The following is a 21,076-nucleotide window of genomic DNA, read 5'->3' on the forward strand; positions in this document are numbered from 1 at the left end:
GCTTTGCATTACTGCAAGACACAGGTGACTGAAAGATAGAAGGAAAGCTCATTTTTAAGAGCAAATTCTTCATAAACCCGAATCGAGAAGTAGTTTTTTGGTTGATTTTTCTTTTTGGTAATGAAAGTCAGAGGAAACCTGTGTTGATAGTGGGTGCTCATACTCCTGCAAGGTTACAGATTTCCTGATCGTGTTAAGTGAACAGGGGTGCAAAATAATGGAGGAAAGGAATTTCAAGGGGCACAAAGCCAAGTGAGAAGAACTGAGGGAAGACATAAGGTGACAGATACTGAAGAGTCCTAAGCTGGGCAACCCAGGGTATTACTGGGTGTTACAATCCAGACAGAAGGAAGGCAGGAGTTCTCAGGACTGTAAGTGGTCCTTCATATCTTTGCTTTAGCTTCAGCTGCCATTGAATCCCAAGTTTCTTGTTTTTAATAAGAGCAGCTGTTCTCATTAGGGTGAGTCATAAGAACGTTTATCTGATGAATGAAAAATGGCCAGTCCTTACTGTTAATGCTGTTGTCCAAAACCCCTCTCCATCCAACCTTCAGTTACTTGAACCAGCTGCCACCAGTTGATCCACTTCCTTTTTATCGCTGTGGTATTTGCTGCCAACTGGTGTTATTAAAACAGGATTTTTTTTTTTTAATATGGTGCTTGATTTCATGTTTGTTCTGCCAGACCTAGGTTCTAGAGGTTTTGCCTGGATTCTGGTGAGAGCTGTTGTCTTCCTCTAATCAAGGTTTTAACAACAGTGATATACAAACATGTTCCTTCCTTACTGGCTTATCTGTGATTATCCATCTCAGCAACGGGGTAAAATGCTTGTCTCTGTCAGCACTGTGAAGGTTTTTTCCACCTCTGACACTCTGTCACAGATTTACGGCTTTGAGGAGACATGCTTTGGTAAATGAATGGTTCTTTTATTGGAATAATATTTTCTTTTCATACAGGCCACTCCTCCAGTGAACATTCCAGGGTCAACAAAATTCACTCCCAATGGCAGTAGCTTTAGCATCTCTTGGCAGTCACCTCCAGTTACCTTCACTGGCATTCCGGTAAGTGAATGACAAAAAAAAAAGAAAGAAAAAAAAGTTTTTAGAACTTCTAGTCTGTTTTCACAGTATCTCATAACAGAGTAATTTTGACATAACAGGTACAGAAGAGAAACAAGTTAAATTATGCGTGTTTGCTTGCATGACTGATTGCAGCCCTCTTGCCAGTCTCTTAAATATGCAGTACATATGCATATTTACACTGCAGTACAGTGGTTTTGTTTTGGTTTGTTTTTTTTACCTTGGTGACTACAAGCAGAGAACTGGGTTGATAGTGAGTTATTTTTAAATACCTACTTACAAAAAATCATTCTGGTAGGCGCAGAACCCGTTGCTACATGCTTCTTTTTCTGCCACTAAGGATTCCTTATGAAGAAGGGAAAATTAATAAGGCAGTGGTTATGCTAACAGGGTAATTGGAATCAAGCAGTTGGGCTGTTATCTAAATGAACTCTGAAGATGATGAAGTGTAGTTGAGAGGCAACAGAAAGGGAAAAATAAAGTGTGAAGTCTAACCCTAGTAGGCTGCAGGGACATAGCCTCTGCTGACAGCAGAAAGTTCTGTAGTTTTGCACAGAAGATGCATTCAGTACATGAAATATTTTAATATTATTTTTAATATTAATATGTGTTGCGGTTTGACAACTTTTTAATGAAGTATTAGATGCAAAGTCAACTCTCACTCTTTCTTCAAAAGAGATAATGTGCGAGGCCTTATTTTTTTACTCAACTGCAGAAACTGGATGTTCACTGAAACATAGGTTCCCAGGAGTCCTAAATGTAAAGCAGTGTAGGTGTGGATACTGTAGGGGGAGATAAAAACCTTAATGAAAGCTTCTGAGGGATTAGGTGTCTGGTGCCTAGCATGGTGAGTACCGAGAACAAATGTAAATCGTTGCCTTCCAAGTAATGGAAGATCTTTTATGTAACAAGGAGAAATAAATATGCATTAAATATATTCTGATTTTTATTGGAAAGCAGTTTTCATTATAAATTATTATTCTCTGATCATAAACCCACTTCACGTGATAGTGTTTCTTTTAATATTGGGCTTTATGAATTTTTTCAGTGTAGTGCATGACACACATTGCTCATTTTAAGGACCGTATAGCTTTTTTTCCCTACTGCCAGTGTGCATTAGGCATGGTGATAGCAGATGCTGTTTCCCTCCCTTTTCTTCACCGAGTGAATCTCCAAAGCTTCTTAATGTCAACCTTTGGCAAATCTTGAAGATTTTCTCAGACTGTGGTATCCTGCAGGTCTGATAAAAAATGAAAGTGGCTGAATCAATTACACTGTGCTCTGCCAATGAATATTTATTAAGTTCTGTCAAGGAACAGCTAACATTGAAAGACATCATGCTGTCAGCAATTTGAACAAGAGCGCCTTGACAGAGCGTGCTATCTGTAAAGTTCCTTGAGTATTTGATTTCACAACAATGGGGTTGATACAGAGCAATTACAAAACTGGCTCCTTCTGTGGAGTAGCAGAAATTGGTGCCAGTAATGCTGGGAATCTAAAAGTGCAATTATCCACATTGTAAATCAGACACATAAGAGGACAAGATTAGACATGTGTGTGTTGAGTTTACTTGCTCAAGCAACAACGTTGAACTCTAGCTCTAGAGCTGACAGTTCTCAAGGGAATTTAAGAAATGCCAAATCACTTTCAGACAACGGTGTGAAGATGCCAGTAATCTAGGTACAATTCAAAAATAATCCCAGTACAAAAACCTTGGGAAGCGTTGATGATAGCAGAATAATAAAGCACTCTGGGAACCATACAAACTGATTCTTGTGTGTGTAATACTTAGTTTGTCGTAATGCCTCCTATTTATTTCCATGGAAACTCCAACAGATGCAAAGAGCACAATAACACTGTTTGATAGAGCACATTCTCAGCTACAAAACACTGCTTTTCAACACAGTCACCACCATTGGCTGTACATTTTTGACAGCCATGAGCAAGAGCCTTCGTGCTGCGCTGGTAAAGATCTGCAGCAGCAGAGATGATCCCCTGTCGCTTTTACCACTGCTGAAACATGGCACTCACCACCTCACAGTGCTCACATCTGTTGTTTGGTCCCCATCAACGTCCAGCAAGCGCTGATGAATGTCATTGGATGCAGTTTTTTCCACATGGAGGAATTCAGTCCCACATCTTTGCTCCATACACTCTTCCCTGTCAGACGCCATTTTGTCAGTGCCCCTCTGCTGCCGAACTGCAAACATTCACCTCTGACATTGTGGGCAAGCGCAATAATATAAGAGGCATTTCCTTTGGAGCGGCCCATGTAATATTTATAGGGCTGCTGGCCAAAAGGAAGAAACCAGCCCTGCCTTTTAAGCTCACACACACTTGAATATTCTGTCAGCAATTAGATTATTTGAGAACGAAAGGCTTGCCCACAGTGGGAAATGATGTGTGGTAAGCGCGGATGTAAATGCAAAGTGATGCTAAATAATTGCATATTCAATTAAAGTTGCATTTATCTTGTGGTTTTTTTTTTAAGTAAATGAGATATTGCCTTACAGAAGTAGGGCTGTGTTGGTTCCTGCCCTTACAGTGAGTCCCACTCCTTTAGGAAAGCTGTAGTCATACAGTGGATCCATCTTCTCTGCCTTACACAACCAGCCTGTGCGACAGAGCCACTGGAACACATGCTTTGCTCTGAGCATCACACGTGCCTTATGTATTTGGCCACTGAGGTTAGGTGCACGTCTACAGCAAGCAAGGGAACTTGAGAGAGTAAGTCCAAGCCATTACTTTCTGCCCTACCCAAGATAGTTACAGGCAATCTTCTAAAATAGCTTTGCACAGGCTCCTTCCCAGGCCTGCATGTCAGCAGTTCAGTCCAAGTGGGAGATGAAATTACAAAATACGTGTGGTTTTTGATACCTACGTCAGATGTGTCCCCGTTCATTCCCACAGACTCTGAATTCGGATGGCATAGAGCACTCAACCCTTGTGCTGTCCCAGGAACTTGAGTGCGGTGTAAACTGCTCAGTCCTCACTTTTGGGTGGTCTTCAGCAGGGCCAGCAGAAGGCCTTGGTGAACTGAGCATGTGTATCAGGAGTTCCCAGAGCATCCCCAGACAACCTGTGCTTACACCTGGACCAGTTGGGATTCATTATACAACTGCTTTCAGCTTGGGTATTCACTGCATCTAAACCTTAGACATTACCTAGAACCCCAGGTGTGGTACTCTGTGTTCTGAGTCATGTGCGAGTTAGATTCCCAAGGAAGATGGGAAATAAATACACCTTTTCTTACAGTTTTCCCAACTTGGCAGGTACAAGAGGAGGATGAGACCAGCACGGCTAAGAGTCATTGCTGGATGTGCTTCTCTCTGTGGGGCAGAAAGGGAAAGCTGTTTGCTCTGACAGTTGGGACTGACCAGGTCTGTGTTTGGAAGCAGTTGGAATGACGTGCTTACGCCATAGGAGGCCATCAGAATGGTCTTTCCAGTGACAAGAAATACGTTCAGTATCAGTTGGTGAATCGACTGAAGGCCTCAGGTTGAGGCTAAGGACTGAACAAACCTGTGCATTGTGTCCTAAATTCTGATACCTAAATAGAAAAGTGTTACTGCTTTGCCAGTTCTAAAACATAGAATCACATTATTGTTAATGTTTCAGTCATTCTTTGATAGAACAGGAGAATCAGTGAATAAAAGGATGGTTAATGTCAGTCAACGCTATTTTACGTAAAGCAGGATTTGCCAGAGAAATGTCCTGCCTGCCTTGAGGAACATGACAGGTTCATGGATAAAGACAACTGCAGAAGTTTATTTGAAAATCAGCGGATATCTCAACTAAATAGCAGTAGTAGTGCCAACACAGCACATCCTTTGTAAGTTAAGATCTGGCTGTATCAGTAGTTGTCGGAGAATCTTCTTCACTGATCCAGCATCAGCTCTACAGTAGGGCGAGTGCTTTTTGGCATGTTTGTAATTGATTTGGAAGGAAGAACAGAAAGTTACTGCTGCGGGTCCGCTTCCTGGGTGACTGAAAGACTGAGCAGAAGGCAAGATAGTCACATGCCGTTGAATATTCCATTTCAAAATGAGCCTGTTCAATGCAAGTCTGTTTTAACGGTGTGAAATGCAGGTTGCTATTTATGAGGAAGGGAATTTGGATAACCCACAGCATCTAAGGGCACCGACATTGGAATTAAAAACTGCACGAGGTTCAGGAGCTGTAGCAGACAGCAAGCTGCCCTTGGTAGTGAGAACTGATAGAACAGAAGGATGCAGGGCGGTCTCTGGTTGTATAAAAGTTGAGTTGTGGTAATCAGGTGAAGAGAGAGGAAATAGGCTTCACTTTTGGGGATATAAAAAGTACTGCATCAGTTGTGGCCTGAAACCATGCGTGAGCTGCACACACAGAAAGTTCTGTAAGTGCCAGCTGAAAGTTAAATTTAAAAGAACATCTGCCACGTTGGTTTTTTGCTTCTGTGGAATAGCTTTGAGACAGGCACCTTAGAAGGGCAGGAGTGAAAAGCCATAGTTGCACAAGGAATGGTGACGTGTTTTATTTTTGTTGTCATTTTATCTGCTTAAACTGGAGAGAGTTTTAATAAGAGCCTTTCAGAGTTGTTAAAAGGAATGCGTGCATTTGCTGTATTTCCCCAAACCTGAAGTGATGCTGTTCTGTACTCTAGTTTACTCTGCTGGGTGACTAGACGTACAGAAAACCAACATGGAGCTAATGTCACGTACATATTTACACCTCCAGCTTCTTCAGACCTCCAACTTATTTGTGTTTGTACGCTGTATGCTGACCTTTCCTTGGTCTGTCTGCCACCATGTATCACGAATTACTTTTTCTGGAGACAGTTGTGTGTAGTTGTGACAAACGGCAGCAGTTTGCTCTCCATCCACTTCAGGGTATGTTTCTGTTTTACTCATGTCTGCATGCAGTTCACAAGCGACTTTTTCTGTCTGCATTGACAGGTCTCACCAACTCACAGTCGTCCTGCCGGGAGTGGAGAACAGAAGCAGTCCCACACAGTTCTTTCATCACCGCCCAGAGTAGCGTTTGGCTTGAGGTACAGGACTGTTAGCTCCTGCTGACAGACCAGCAGCTTCAGAACCTGGGGGGGTGTTGGAAAATAAGATATCGGTGGCTGCAGAAACAGAACTGCAGCACCGACTGTGATTGCAGTTGTCAGGCAGCTTCTTAGTGGGGTACTTCAGGGTAACCCATCTCTGCTTTTCATTAGCAGCTAAAGTAAAGTTCTGAGGAAAAAGGAGTTGTCGAGGAATGAAAAGGTCCCCGAGTGTGAAGCAGGACTGCAGGCCTTATGCCAGGTAGATCTGGAGTTCGGATGCACATCTAGATACCCGTGTAAAGCAGCAATATGCAGATCAGTTCCAGTTGAAGCATCGAGAACTTCATTATACGGCTTTGTTTTTTTCTCTGAAATGCTGAGCTGCCGTGTGAGGTCATCTCCATACATTCAGTATGGGGTTTGACTCCAGCCAGATGATTAAAAGACGTATCTTAGAATAAAAGGTGACCAAACCCTAAAAACACACAAGAGAGCACAAGGAACTTTTTATTCTTTTCATTTTCCACGTGACTCTCGGATCATTACGTGTGCTACAGACCAAACCTGGGAGCTTCCCAGTTCATGGATTGTGCCCATTAGTTGGCAGTGATCAGAAAACATGTATATGTGCAAGGGAAGAATCAGAAGGCACCTCCTGTGTGCCGTGCAGTATCTCATACAGCTGTTGAATAGCTGTGCCTGTGCACTCCATCTGAGGACTCCAGGTCTGGTGGCACTGCTGGAGCGAGCGTTGGGTCACTCCTCTTGGCATTGCTTCTCAGGTTTGCTATGTGTTGAGTAGGAAAGCTCCATTCTAGCAGTTACTTTAACCATGTACTGCATTACTCTTGTGAGCTTTTAAGTATAGTGCTAGGATGGAATACACGACAATCAGGATGGCTTTAAAAGCAGGTAGTGCAGGGAGGAAAAGAACACACGAGAGCACGTTGCAGCTGAGGGCAAGGGCTGAAGCTTGGTTTTGGTCTCCTGGGTGTTGCTGGGTCAGTGAGCTCAGCAAAGCACGCAGGAAGGATGTACAGACTTAGGAGCTGGCAGCTCTTACCCTCTTTGCATAGCTGCTGTGTGCTTACAGTCAAGGTCCGCTGCCCTTCACTATGCAAAATATTTGTAGCACAGCGCTACAGCAAAGAGCGCTCGTGTGCCATGTGGTCCTGGCCGTGCTGCAGGAAGCCATGGTTACCCACTGCAGCTTGGCACTGCGTGTGGCTAAAGTAACATGGATCTGGATCAGGCTGAGTCCAGCTGAAGCATGGGCCGTGCATCAGCCTTGGAAGAGGGAAGCAGGCACAGCAGCTGCTGCAAAGACGTCAGCCGTGCCTCCCATCTGCCTGCTTCATCGCTCTTGGTCAGCTCACGGACACATCACGGCCCCTTTGAAGCTGGGCATTCTCGGCCTGCACGCCGTTGTCCTGACCTGGGGTGGTAAGGCCAGGCTGCAGGAACGTCGTGTTAACGAGCTTCCCTTTCTCTCCGACAGAAAGCCAAGAGGGGAGGGGAAGAAATGTCGAAAGGTCTACGGGATGGAGAACAGAGATATGTGGTGCACTGCCTGCCGGTGGAAGAAGGCCTGCCAAAGGTTCATCGACTGAAGAGCAAAGTTATGCAGAGGATTTAGGGATGGGGGAGGACGACGACAGACAGATTGCTACTCCTGCACTGTATGCTTCCCATTTTCCTCCAGAGATGCGGTGTTGGGGTTTTTGTTTTACTATTCAGTTTTTGATTTTTTTTTTTTGTTTGTTTGTGGTTTTTTTTACAAAGAAAGCTTTGTATTTCAAAGTGAAGCACTTGTAGCCAAGGAGAAGCACTAATTAAAACCTGTGTGGAGCAATAGAGCAAAAAAATATATGAATAAAAAGCAAAACCAAGGACCTGTGACAAAATTCTGTCTTACAGAGTATTGACACCGGAGCAGCTATCAGTGTTTTTCTGGATATTTTTTTTTAATTAAAAAAAAAAAAGGAAAAGTTAATTCCTTGCTAACTCTCTGAGCTACTTGCTCCTTAGGGTCATTTTTAACCATTTCAGTCCCTTTGCTGCCAACGTCTGAATTTGCTAAACCGGACATTTTTTCTTTTCCTGAAATGAAGATCTCTTTTTAAAAGCTTTCTAATAAACACTTCAGAGTCATATAAGCTACAGTTTACTCAACAAAAGCTGTACTAAGACTGGAGACAGCTAAATAATTCTCCTGATACAAATGATCGTGATGATACTATATTTTTGGAAAGGGGCTGTGGGAAGGAGTTGGGATTTTTGTTTGTTTCTTTCTAGGAAAAAAGGCAGAACTTTCCAGAAGGACAGACTGCTCCTGGAAGGGTTTCAAACCAGGCACAGACCAGCAGAGCGGAACAGAGTAACTCACCTAACTAAACTGAATTTTGACCCCTTGGAGGAGGAAAAGCAGCAGTGGAAAGTCACCAGCAGATCCGTCGCCACCGAAGTGGAAGGAAGAAATGCAGTGAAGGTTGATGGAAACCCATAAGAATATAATGGGGTCCGGTAGCTTTTCTTACCACTGTCCCTGTTGGCAGGGAGGAGCAGCAGCTGGACCAGCACACGTTGCTGTAAGGAGCTGGGAAATACAGCCACTAGGATTCCATGTAGTGCCTGTTCAGGGACACACTCCAGCCCGGCAGTTCCGCTCTTGCTTCCTTTTCTCTTATATGAGAGATGGTTAAGATAATGGTTTGCTCAGCATTTCTTTTTTTTTTTCCTACATATTAAAGTTGCTAAAATTTATTTTGCGCAAAAAAATAAAAATAAAAACAGTAAAGAAAATGCCACAACGTCATCTCAGAAAAAGAAGTACAACATCAAAGGAGCAACGTTTGTATGGTAAAGGTTCATTTCTTAACTCCTTTTGATAAACAAACTAACAGGTTTCTATACTTGCAGATTTTGGAAAGATTTGGGTACTTTAGTGTCTGTGTCCATTAGGAATTATCCACCTGAATGCAGGAAGCTGTGTTCTGTCTCATCTTCTGTGGAATTCCCATCAACTGACCATTATTTCAATGCAGAAATAAAGTAAGGATTTCCTATGATATGAATGTATGCCATTAAATGACACTTGTCTGTTAAACAAAGCAAGACACCTGAAGGGGGAAAAGAAATTGCAAAACTTGGCTTCGTACTGGAGGCGTAGAGGCCCAACAGTTCTGATTTTTGTTCTTCATACCATTTGAAATTAGACCAGGTTGCTGCTGTTGTTGGTAATTATTTAATCTGCCTTGTCCTGTCTGAGATAAGGGACTCTTAATTATCCTGACAGCTTTCTAAAGTCTGGCCCAAAGTTCACTCGATAGCTTTATTGAGCATGCAGTGCTGCTTATGCCTGGGTGAAAGCACAGGACAGCAGTGCAGGCACTGAGAATGTACACGAGGAATTCAGCACAGCACAGCAGTACCAAGAAGTGGAGGGTATAGTAGGAGCTACTGGAGGATGTCATCTGGGTTTGGTTTTTTTTTTAAACGAGTTAATTGGGCAATCAGATGCATAATTTGAGCGTGCTATTTCTGCAGTTGTTTACAAATTGTGTAATTTGCATGCACAAGCAGCAAGATCTGCCTGCGTGCTCGCAATTTCTTATTTGCTTATTGTTGTTCTGTAAACCATTAGAAGAACAACAGGCTCAAAAACGTACTGAAATACATACACGTATGTATGTGTGTATCTATATATACATACACATACGTATACATACACACGTGTATGTATACATATAAAATCTGAGCTCAAAAGGGAGGAGAAAGATTGGACGTCCATAGCCACTGTTTTAACGTTGCTTTTTCCCAGCAGAATGCAGGCTTTCTTTGCATGTTATATTTCTGTTTCCTTAGTAAAATGCCTCTGGTGATTCCTAGTTGCAAAATTCATCTTCTGACACTTTGTTGTTTGTGTATTACTGTGGTAGGATTTACAAGACCTGGGTGTTTCAGAGATGCTTCTGCCAATTTGCCCCTATTTTTACAAGCACTGCTGGACTGATGATAATTTGGCTATCGTAAGACCTTCAGTATTTGCTTATATATTTGTTCTCCCCCTCCTTTTCTGTTTTGCCTGTTTGCTTTAGAGGATTTTATAAAAATAATGTATTAGAATGTATGTTGTTTTCTCAATGTCGTGGCATCATGAGCACCTTTCCTGAGGGCACTTTATGAATTATTGTATTAAGATTCTTCTTTATTATATAGATTTCTGCACAAAAGATGGGTGGTGGTGTGAGCACAGCTCACCCTCTGGTACACGTTTCATACAGATTACATATAGGCACAAGAGCTCCAAGTCATCAGGTGTGATAGAGAGGTTTTGTTGCAAAGCTGAGACCAGAAGAAGCTTCATCTGCCATAAATCCTGCCAGGACAGAGTTAAGTGATCCGTATTTTCACACCAGTGCCATTCAGCAGAGCTTGTATTGAATGAGTTTTGCATCTTTAGGCTGTGGCATTCCTAGTGCCACGTCTCGCTCGTGGCCTGGGGTGGCACAGCCCTGATGCTGCCCGGGGCATTCCCCCATTGCTTCAGGTCTCAGGCTCAGATTGACGCCTGTCCCAGTATTACCGGGCGCCATCTGGAGTAACTTCTTCCCTTTTCTCATGTGTCACTTCAGTGCTGTTTCACATTCTTCCTGTTCTGCTGATACGTGCTTCCGTGTCCGAGTTCTGCACAGTCCTTCCAGAAGGAGTAAGGGCCTTTGTTTCCCCAGGAGGAACTGGCTTGAAGGGTGGCTCGAACCTTTGCTCATGTGTCGTCATCGGTGCCCACCATTTCCTGTCATTTCTGTTGTTGTAGTCTGTAGGCCACCATCTCTGACCTTCCAAGAGAAGTCGTGAGGAGTGGCTGGAGCTCATCACTCAGTGACTGTGTGCTGCACGTACCTGGGGGTGTGTACACTTAAGGCAAGGGCTGGGAGCTCTGCCTGAGGTGTAGAGGTGGAAGGGTCTGTGTCAGCAGCGTAAGCACACGCTGCTGTTGGTGCTGCTTAGAGAAGCTGCCCGTGTCAGTGTCCCAGTGGCTATCAGCAGCATAGCTCCCAAATGGTTTTCTTGCTCAAAGCTTCCCTTGTCCCCATTTATTCCACCCCTAAACTGGGACAACAAAAAAATTTGAAAAACGAGGTATTCTGAGAAATGCGGTTTGAAAATGTGATGGTGCTCCAGCTGCTTCTCTGGGAAATAGCAGCTGTGGGACCTTACAGTCGTCACATTCCTAACATCTCCACCGCGATGTGCCTGACTCTCTAGTGCCTTGCACAATCATAAGGGGTTACACGGGATGCAGAGTGAGCAAGAGCTCTTCCACAGAGCAGCGCGCAGATTTGTGCTTGCTTGTGATCAATCCCTGTGGTGGCATGAGCTGGACCCGCAGGGCTCTACCTGTGTGAGTGAGCTGGGCAGGAGGCCGGGCCCCTGAGTTGCTTTGCCCATGGCAGTAGCCTGCAGTGCTCATGAGCAGTCTGACCGTGCACGGATGCCTCACACGGTTCTGTTACCTGCACTGCCCTCTCCGTTCCTTCACTCAGTTAACAAGCAGGCAGACAGCTGAAGGCAAAGCTTTCCTGTTAAGTTCTCGGAGGACGTGCATTTAAGAGCAGATTCCAGCTCTGTCTCTTGTCCCAGACGTGGATTTCCTTGCTCCAGAACACTGCGGTTTTCATTGATCCGTACCCGCAGGACAGGCTGTGGTTTCCTGTTAGTGCTGTGGGCTGGGAGCAGCTGGAGCACGCAGACACGGCTGTCAGTGTGGCAGTGCAGCATGATTTCTTTCGTCCTTTCTCAGAAATTTGTTGGAAAATCCACCTCAGAGGATGGATGTGAAATGCAAAGATTGCTGGCCGTGGGTACAGATCCAGCAGGTTACCGGCGAGGTTTGTTAAACGGCGGTCATGTGTAGGGACATGCTCTCCTTTTCTGAACAACACTTGAATCAGTATGTTTGTGAAGTCTCACCTTTGTCTTGTGCTTCCACATTATTGCATCTTCCCGTGGGTGATGGCACCAGAGCTAAGACCTGCACTGAGCACCAGGTTCAGGCTGCACCTGGTGAGGGTTAGCGGGCGGGTAGCTGGGGGCTGCTGGAAAGCAGTGCTCTGAGATTTGGGGCTCGTGTATGTACAGGAGAGCTGTGTGACAGGAATTGTAAGGCATTAGCAAAACCCGAGAACAAGGTCTGCTTCTGATGGCACCAAACAGAATCCTTGTTGGATCTGTTCTTATATTAGCAGCAGGAACTCATCTGAAACATGAAGGAATGGATCAGTTCGTCAACAAGCCACTGTTCTGCTTTTGTAACATGTGACGCCGAGAATATTTTTCATTCAGTGAGATATCTAAAATGCCTGTGAGATAAATCAATTAAGCAATGGAAATACTATTTTAGCTTTGGAGTTACTTCAGCCAGTATACGATATTACACTGTCAGGGTAGGGTTTTGAGATGAAACCCAGATTCTTGATGTGCTTCCTTGCTAGACGTGGGCTCTGATGTACTGAAATGTTCCTTTTTAACATCTTTGCCAAATGGGAAAGGCCACGTTTTCTAACTTTAAACCAGTCCTGTTCAGAAATGTGTGTTTGACCCCAGAGCCTTTATGTGACTGTTATACCCTACAGCCATTTGCGTACAGTGTGAAACATGCAGATAAACAGAAGTTACCGAACTGTTTATACACAATGCCTTGGGAACACTGACAGAAAAAATAGATAAGTTAATGCAGATTTCCTCAGGGACCACGGGAAGGCTGCAGAGGCAGGATGTAGCTTTACTGGAATGGAAGATGGGTGAGAATTTGATTACTATTTTTTGTGTATTCTAGGCAAATCTAAAGAGCAATACGTCACTACTTGAATTATTAAACTTAGAAGGAAGCAGTAATTGGTGAGCCTGATCTCACTTAACACTAAAGCTTATGAAGTTCCAAATACAAAACAGACATCTTAGCTGTTAGAGAAATGTAGGAAATGAGTTTGAACCATAAACTATATATAGCTCAAACCTATACACTTGTATAAATATTTTCAGAACGTGCTGTAGATATAAAGGGTTCTTGTTTATAAGATTGCCTGGTTGTTTATAATTGAACTACTTCTTACCAATTTAATTCAACAAGCAAAAAAAAAAAAAAAAAGCCACTAGTGTGACACCCTGGAGGGCTTCTTGCATTGGAAAGGGAATGTGGGAAAGAAGAAATGTTGTAACGGTATGTTTTACCCTGCAAAAGCATTTCTTAGATAGGTTAGAGGTGTCTACTTATTTGCCATCACGTGGAAAGGAACTTATTTGAGCACATCAGGAAGAAGCGTGTGAGCTGCATGAAGTGTTGTCCCTCCTGTGTTGTGCTCACAGTGCTCCTGTGGAGGTGCAGGGCTCTGAGGAAAGGAATGGAACATAAGGAAATAAGGTTCACCTGAAACACTAAGATACCGTGCTTTTAAGCCACAAATGTTGTTGTCCCTGTGTAGTTTTCTAGTGCTAAAAAGCATCAGTACTTTTACTGCAGAGAAAATAGACATTAGCCTTATTAGCAAGGTGCAATACTTACGAAGGGCTAAACTGTGGAAATAAGTGGTGTGTGGGTACATCACTGCCAAACGTGCACTCTTGTAAAACCAGCTTCTATAGCACTGGGATCTTAGCACTGCTCCGAAATTACCATGTTGGTATAATTTTATAACCATGTATTATAAGCTAGGAAACAAAATTTGGGATTTCAGAAGAACCAAAAGGAAGGGGGAGTTGGGGGGGGGCTGTAAATTATATGGAAGAGTGGTACGTTGTCTTACGTGGCAGAAGTAGCTTGAACACCTGTACAAAGCTATATGCATTTTGGATTTCTGAACACAAACTGTTCCCCTTGGTTACAAAAATAGTTTAACCTGAATTCAGACTGAAATTTGCTGTAATGTCAAGAAAATGCCTTCTGAGTAAATTTTGCTTCGTTTCTTGTGTATTATTACCGGGCTTTATTTGTTCACAACCAGAACTCTGTGCTGACTTGAGTGCAGAGTCCATCCAGCAAATGGATATGTACGAAAAGATGACATGGTGACATGGTTCTGTTATGGAAAGGATGCGAATGACCGAACAGAAGAGCTCACTTGGTTTCAGGAGGGTATCTTCTCTCCACCTGCACTGTGAGGTCTGCAGAATACAGGGTGCCCCGTGTGCTGCGTGCTGGAAAGTAAGGACCTCCTGCTGTGCTTCCATTTCTTCCTGTTTGTGTCATCTTCTCAGAATCCATCTTGTAGTGAAAGACTGAACAATTCCATGTGCTGAACAGGAGGGGTTTGCGCTTTTCCTGTGACTCCCTCCAAGTAAGGGGCTGAAGGACAAGCTGAGACCGGGTGACATCAGCAACAAACTTGAGCCATGAAGAGAGACCTGAAGCAAAACTGCTCAGAAAGGGAACGTAGAATGAATTTGTGTGTTGGCTGTTTCTACGCATGACTGACACCAGTTGCTCGAGAACAAGGTCACACAGAGAAAATCTTTAAGCACAGTCCTCATTCAGATGCTGCCTTCAGGTGTGCTGTTACCTCTGGGACCTCATCCCTGTAGGTCTGGGTACAACTTCTCTTTCATCTGCCCCACATGCTGCACTATCATCTTCTATGCAGGAGGAAGCAATTCTGCCACCCCCCTGGTAGCCACCCTGTTGTTATTCACTTGTTGTAATAGCATACTTAATCCAGCTGGCTCACCTTTCTTGCCCAGATGTATGATCACCTTTTCTTCAGAAGTATGTTAAATTAAATACGATCAGATACTAAAATTCAAGCTGTTACTAAAAAGCAGATTGTATGAACGGCCTACTCCTATAAACCAAACAGCATATACGAAACCTTTGCACTGATCATTTTTACACAGAATGAAAAGTCCAGGAAGCAATTCTCCCTCCCTAACCACACAGTCAGTCCAGCAGGAATTACTTCTAAGTAGTCTGAGGAGGAGAAGGTGAGCAGAAGGTGCTGTTCTAAGTAGAGCACCCTGTGAAGCCTGCACCAGCCTGCCTGTAGCCAAGGTCCCATGCCGCATGTCTCATCTCATGACCAGGACTGCTCCCGTGGGTGGCAGCTGTAGAGCGGAGGCGGTGGATTTTCTTCCATGTGACTGTTCCCACTGGCACTGGGACTGTGGAGCTGAGCATCTCCCCTTGTGAGTGCTGGAAATGAGAAATGTGCAATCAGGCTTTGTGAGAGGGGTTGACATATACCTAGAGATCTGTGTGCTGCTGCTAGAAGGCCTGGGTGGGTTTCCAGTGAAACCAGAACACCCACTGGTTGGATGTGTCATTTAGGGGTGGATTTAAGATCTACTTGGTGTGCCATGGATCTCACTGCTGCCAGGCCTAGGAAGGGGGTTTCTGAGCAGCATTCAGGATGGCTGCAAGCCCATTGCGGCCTCACTGCCATCAGCTGCAGCATGCTCCAGGTTGATCGCATGCTTTGGGCCACCCAATGAGAGGTCACCCTGTGCTCTTTATGGGAATGAATGTTCTTTTCAGAGGGTGAAATGAAGCCACCCAGCACTGCAGTTTCAGAGCATGTTGGATGGGCCCAAGCCCCGACTCCTGCCCGTGCCCCCAGCCTCTTCTTTCTGCTGGGGCCTAGAGAGAGCTGTCCCATGTTGTGCTGGCTCGGAGCCCTCCTGAAAGCATGGGCCTGTATAAAATGCCTAAGGCTGTATCAGAGCATTGCTTCGTGGGTTGGTAGCTCTGCATTTCATATAGAAGGCATGGTAACGGGGCCCTGGCCTGCCTGCCTCAGCTATGGGCTTAGTAGGGGCCTGGACACCAAACCCCTACAGCTGCACTGGCACCCACCCACTCAGCAACCCTGGAATACCACTAAAAGAGGATTGATTTTGATATGAAAGTGATTTTGTAGGAAAAAAAACACAAGAGCTGTATCAGTAATCCTATATCCTGTGAGCCATAAGACTAGATGTTAACTTCGGCACGGTTTTGCTAAGTAGATACTGGAAATGTAATGGGGCATGAAAAGCAATCTCTGGGGACCTCAGAGCAGCCCTGACCTCAGGCATAACCTGGAGCCAAGCTGATGTTATTTGGGGTAACTTCAGGCCATTCAAGTTCTTCTGATGGGTGCGATGTGGGAGGTGCTCATTGTAGATCTCTGAGCCACAGAGAACCAGGATACATTTCTTGTCTTGATAGTGAACCTTTCCTAAATAGAAATATCCATCTCCTCTTGCAGATTTTCAGTCTCTGGAGCATAGTTTCAGTAGTGGGGAACACTGGGGCCTGATGGGGAAGGGTGTTCATAATGTACTTGGAGAAAGAGGTCATCAACTGTGCTATGATTACTTACACTGTGTGAAAAAAAAGCAATGATATTTCCTAGTCATCTGCTGCTTATATTTCATGTTCTAAAAGTATTGCCAATGAAGACAGGAGTGAACTTAGCACACATTAAGAGTCTGTAGAAAAACGAGCCCAGTTGCCCAATGTTCATGAATACAGAGCTTCCTGTACACCCTGCTTGCCTAAGACAACAGTATCCACGCAGCCTTTTGTCTCTTTTCAGTCACAAAAGGGAAATACCCGCCTGCGTGTCTTGGTTTTCCTTTGATTCCTATCAAATATTGTTTTGGAGAGTATCAAGTAAATTCAAGATCTTTTTCTGCTTTATTGTTAGAACCAGAGCATTTTCTCTTACAGTGTAAATTTACTTTTGCGGAGCTTCAAAGCGCTCTGCGTTGCACTTTATGTATTTGTCACTTGTTGGGCCATTTATTTTTTGATATACGAAACAATAAAAATTCTGTTACTCTAGTTTTACCTAGAAAATAACCACAAAACTAAGATGTTTTTATAAAAATGGAAGTTCCATAAAATGTAGCAAATAAACTATTTAGGTCAGAAATCTTTTTAACGATAGAGATGAGAAATATTATAGCCTCTGAAATGATTTACTATTTAGGAGATTCAGTATATTTATGGGTAACGTGAGTATCCCTTGGAGTATGAATAAATGGAGCATGAATAGACAGGAGATGGCTCGAGCCATTGGATTTCCTTATGTATAAGACTTGTGTTAGTTTAATTGATATGGGGCTGAGAAGGCCCTTGGTTCTGTGGGGTGCACTCACATGAATCTGACTGACCTACCAACAGAAGCCAGTGCTGTTTCAGTTTGTTTTCTGGCTTTATCCCCTCCAACTTGGGGAGCCAGCATCCTAAAGACAATCTTCTTGTTCCTAAGTGCACTAACAAAGAACTCGTCTTCCCCCTAATTTTGGTATCAAGCACGGGACCCTAACACTGTCTTCATGTAGGTTAATAGAAGTATTTTGAGATGCCAGTTTCAGAGCTTTAATTGAAAACCAATTTCTCTGCCCCTGTGTGGAACCACTTGAAATTTTGTGGAATATAACGAAAAATAAAGACATCTGTACTTTGTCCAAACTGTGGTTTTTCCAAATCACAGCTGATACAGTGTAGGCCTGCGGCACCCAGCCTGCGGAGCTGAGCAGCAGAAGGGACAAGGAGCTGTGATGTGATGCCCCCTCCTTCACGTGGCAAAGCGCTGTGCCTCGCTGTACACACAGCCTTCAGTGGGAGATGGAAGTCCCTGCAAAAGCTCCTTGCCAGCACGCAGCAGAGTCCCTGGCCCTCATGAGAGCTGTCAGATGCTCTGCTTTCTCATTTCTGCATCCATGGGTGCCAGCAGAAGGGAACGGCTCAGCCTCACGGTGTGAAGACAGTCCCAGCTTGAGTTGCAAATGCATCATCTCGCCGTTGTTTCACCAAGCCTCAGCTTCACCTGCAAAAGATGGTGGTTTTTGAGGCGGCACACACAGCCGTTCTCTGCCCATCTGCTTTCTGCATTCCTTCAGGAAAGCTGAAAAGAGAGGGGAGACTTACAAGTAGCTCATACTGCCAATCCCATTTGATCCTGCCAATATCTGAGGCAGTGGCACGGGTGTAGGTGAGGTGCTTCCACTGCCAGCTACTTGCACGTGGCTAAACATTAGCAAGCAGACGCTGTTTCTTGACTTGAACCCCCGCGCCCCAGAACAGAAAAATGCCACCATGAAGACCTTTGTTATTTCCTTCTGTCTTCTTGCTGCACTGGCAGCAGGAGGAAAGTGCAGAAATCATAGGAGCCCAACCATAACTCATCCAAATGCCTTTGTTTTGCCGCAGGTGTTAGGTGAATAATGTGCAGGCTCAGGCCCTCCAGAATTTCTCTAGGAATTTTGCTGTTACTTTCTATGAAAAAAAAAAACACATTGAAAGCCTTTGAGTCCATGTCTGACTTGATTTTGCATGCTGAATCAAGCACGCTTCCAACAGACTTCAGATATGTAGGCAGTCATCCTTAGCACAAGCGATGGCACTCAGATGTTTCAATTGTATTTCTTAAAAACATTTGTGAAATTAGCAATGTGCATACTCATATCTTTATGAAAATAACTGAGATAAATATTAAGAAGTATGTGCTTTCACTTGAAATGTTAAAGAAGACTACTGAAATTATTTTGTTTGCTAAGCACTGTCCCCTGAGTTTGTTAATGCACTAAACTTGCATTGACAGAGTGACTTTGTCTTAATAGAGAAAAGTAATCATTTCTTCTCGGATTATTTGAATAATTCAGGATGTGAACAGCTTGTTTCTGGTCACTGAGTTTTACGAAGAAGAAATCTCATCTCCTCCTGCACTTTTAAAATTCAGTATTTGCATGGGAAAAAACAAACAAACAAAAACCTTCTCACTTTTCCATTCCCAACTGAGTGATCAGTTCACATGAGAATCTTAAGTCATCTCATAACATTTCCTTAAAGTAAAAACTAAGAACATGAAGAAATGTGAACACGAGGACTCGTGAACGAAGTCCACCCCTCCCGTTCTATCACTGTGTTCAGGGATGCTCAGGACAGACATTCCTCACGGGAAGCTGCTGGGTTCCAAAGTGTGAAATCAAAGCTGTGAGCAGATTTGTAGAGTTTTCAAAGTATTAGCTATTGCCAAAAAAAGCATCAAAGCACTACTTGCTACTGAACGGCGATTTCAGTGTTCTAAAGGGATCACTCTTTAATGTAGTGATCATTGCTATTTGCAAATGGATTTCTGCTGGTCTGCTCGCTTGTCTCAGGGCTGTGGTTGTCCTCAGACACCTCAGAGCAGGGCACAGTAATACTCAGATGGCCACAACCGAACTGGAAGCTCTCACGATTCCCAGTTGTGTTATACATTTTTTTTTAAGAAGCAGCAATCTTTGAATGAAAAACTACTTAAAAGCACCTCAAAATAAGGCAACAAGAAAAAGAAAGAGCTTTATTTGGGAAACACCACTGAGCTCCCATCAATCCACAAGATGCGTGCTTAATTGCTCTCCTGTAGCTCTGTTAGATCTCGTTTCTGTTGAAGGCAGGTGGTGATGAAACTACACAGCAAAGAGACTTCCTTTCATCTATGTAAATGAATGTATATGTATAAACTATGCATTTTCACCCAGCTGCAGGTTGTATCTCTAAGCAGTTAAAATCTAGCCTTTTCCTCTACGTTAGTAACCCCCAAACTCCAGGAGATGAAGGTGCTCCCCATCGCTTCTGGCACGTAATTCCTGTCCTGCTTCTGTGCTTCGCAAAGGTGAGATGTGTGATGGGGGAGCTGCAGGGCCAAGGAGCAGTGAAGTGAGCAGGGCCATGGCTGAGGTGGGAACCTGTGGCTGAGACCAGGCTGGGCACAGCATGGTTGAGCAGAGGGCTGTGGCTGCTGCTCCAGCTCCGTCACCTCTTCCACAGTCAGGCAGCAATGCAGGACCAGCAGCTGCTGCCTCACATGGAGTCAGTGGGAGTTTGCATCAGTGCTGGAAGAAGCTATGCCAAGAGGTCACTTCAGACTGGGTTCACAGTCTGACTGTCCCCTTGTGAGAGCCTTTCTGGCCACCACAGCCTCGGGTCTGTCCTTACTTCTCTGTGTTGCACCCCACCTGGGAGCCTCCTCTGGCTGCAGGTGTCTGGAGGCTCTCACAGCGTGCAATTCTTCACGGTGAGCACTGGTGGGCTTCAGGAGAGGGAGGGCCAGGCCCTGGTCTGAGCGTATCCCTGCTAGAAGGAATCAGGAGAGGTGAAAAATGGAGGGCTTGTTTTAGTAGCTGACAATAAAATGAAGGAAAAAGGTACTGCATGCAAGTATTACTTACATTTCAGGTTGTCACAGTAATATTCATCAGCTTGGTCTGGCCAGTGAATTGTGTGTTTCTTATGGTTTATCTTGCAGGAAGAAAGACCAAAAATAAATAAATAAATAAATAGAAAGAAAGATCCTTGCTTTAAAGTAAATCAAGCGTGGACTAAATCAAATCTTTCTCTCCTTTATATGCAACCTATTCAAATATTTGATACTAGTATGTCAGCAGTGGTATTTTTATCTATCCAGAGATGTGCACTCATCTAGGTTATGCTTGATTGAGAAATATTTTTGCAGTATGTATTTGTATTTGACGGGCTAAGTCCCTTCACTTTATATTCTTTACAAGAATTAGCATGGAAACGATGCTCCCCCATTTATTGAGCTACCTGACCATCTGTTTGCATACAAGATATTTCCAGAGCTTGGTTTGGTTTGGTTTGGTTTAAACACTGTCCTTCTTTTTAATAAGTAAGTGCAGGGCTTAACAGATGAGTATATTCCTTATCAGGGTCCCTGCGATGTGATGCAGGGAGCCCACTGACATGATGAAAGCACTCGAGGCCAGGCCTCTCTGGGTTCCCAGCAGCCGCAGCTCCCGTGGCTGTGAGCACATGGAGCAGCAGAGGACCTTCCCCCAGGAGGGGCACACGGAGCTATGGGGTGCTCAGTGTGCTGCGGGGGGTCCCTGGATGGCACATCCTCCTAGCAGGATGTGGCCTGTAACAGCAGCACAAGGACACTGCTGCATCCCTCTGCAACCCGTGGTGTCCTGCGGGCCTGCT

General features: G+C 44.2%; 1 protein-coding gene across 1 annotated transcript in view; it reads left to right on the forward strand.

The window, feature by feature from the left end:
* The window catches only part of ZNF704 (zinc finger protein 704), a 78,428-nt gene extending 70,428 nt beyond the window's left edge, over positions 1-8,000 (forward strand). The window contains exons 7-9 of the mRNA XM_065752543.1: positions 957-1,061; positions 6,014-6,108; positions 7,610-8,000. Of these exons, the coding sequence (XP_065608615.1) occupies positions 957-1,061; positions 6,014-6,108; positions 7,610-7,721 (312 nt within the window). The 3' untranslated portion in view covers positions 7,722-8,000. The remainder of the gene's footprint in view (positions 1-956; positions 1,062-6,013; positions 6,109-7,609) is intronic.
* Positions 8,001-21,076: the final 13,076 nt, after the last annotated feature.

This window comes from Cyrtonyx montezumae, unplaced genomic scaffold, assembly GCF_038088225.1.
Source record: "Cyrtonyx montezumae isolate F1298 unplaced genomic scaffold, pur_monq_1.0 scaffold_8, whole genome shotgun sequence".
Taxonomy (NCBI): Eukaryota; Metazoa; Chordata; class Aves; order Galliformes; family Odontophoridae; genus Cyrtonyx; species Cyrtonyx montezumae.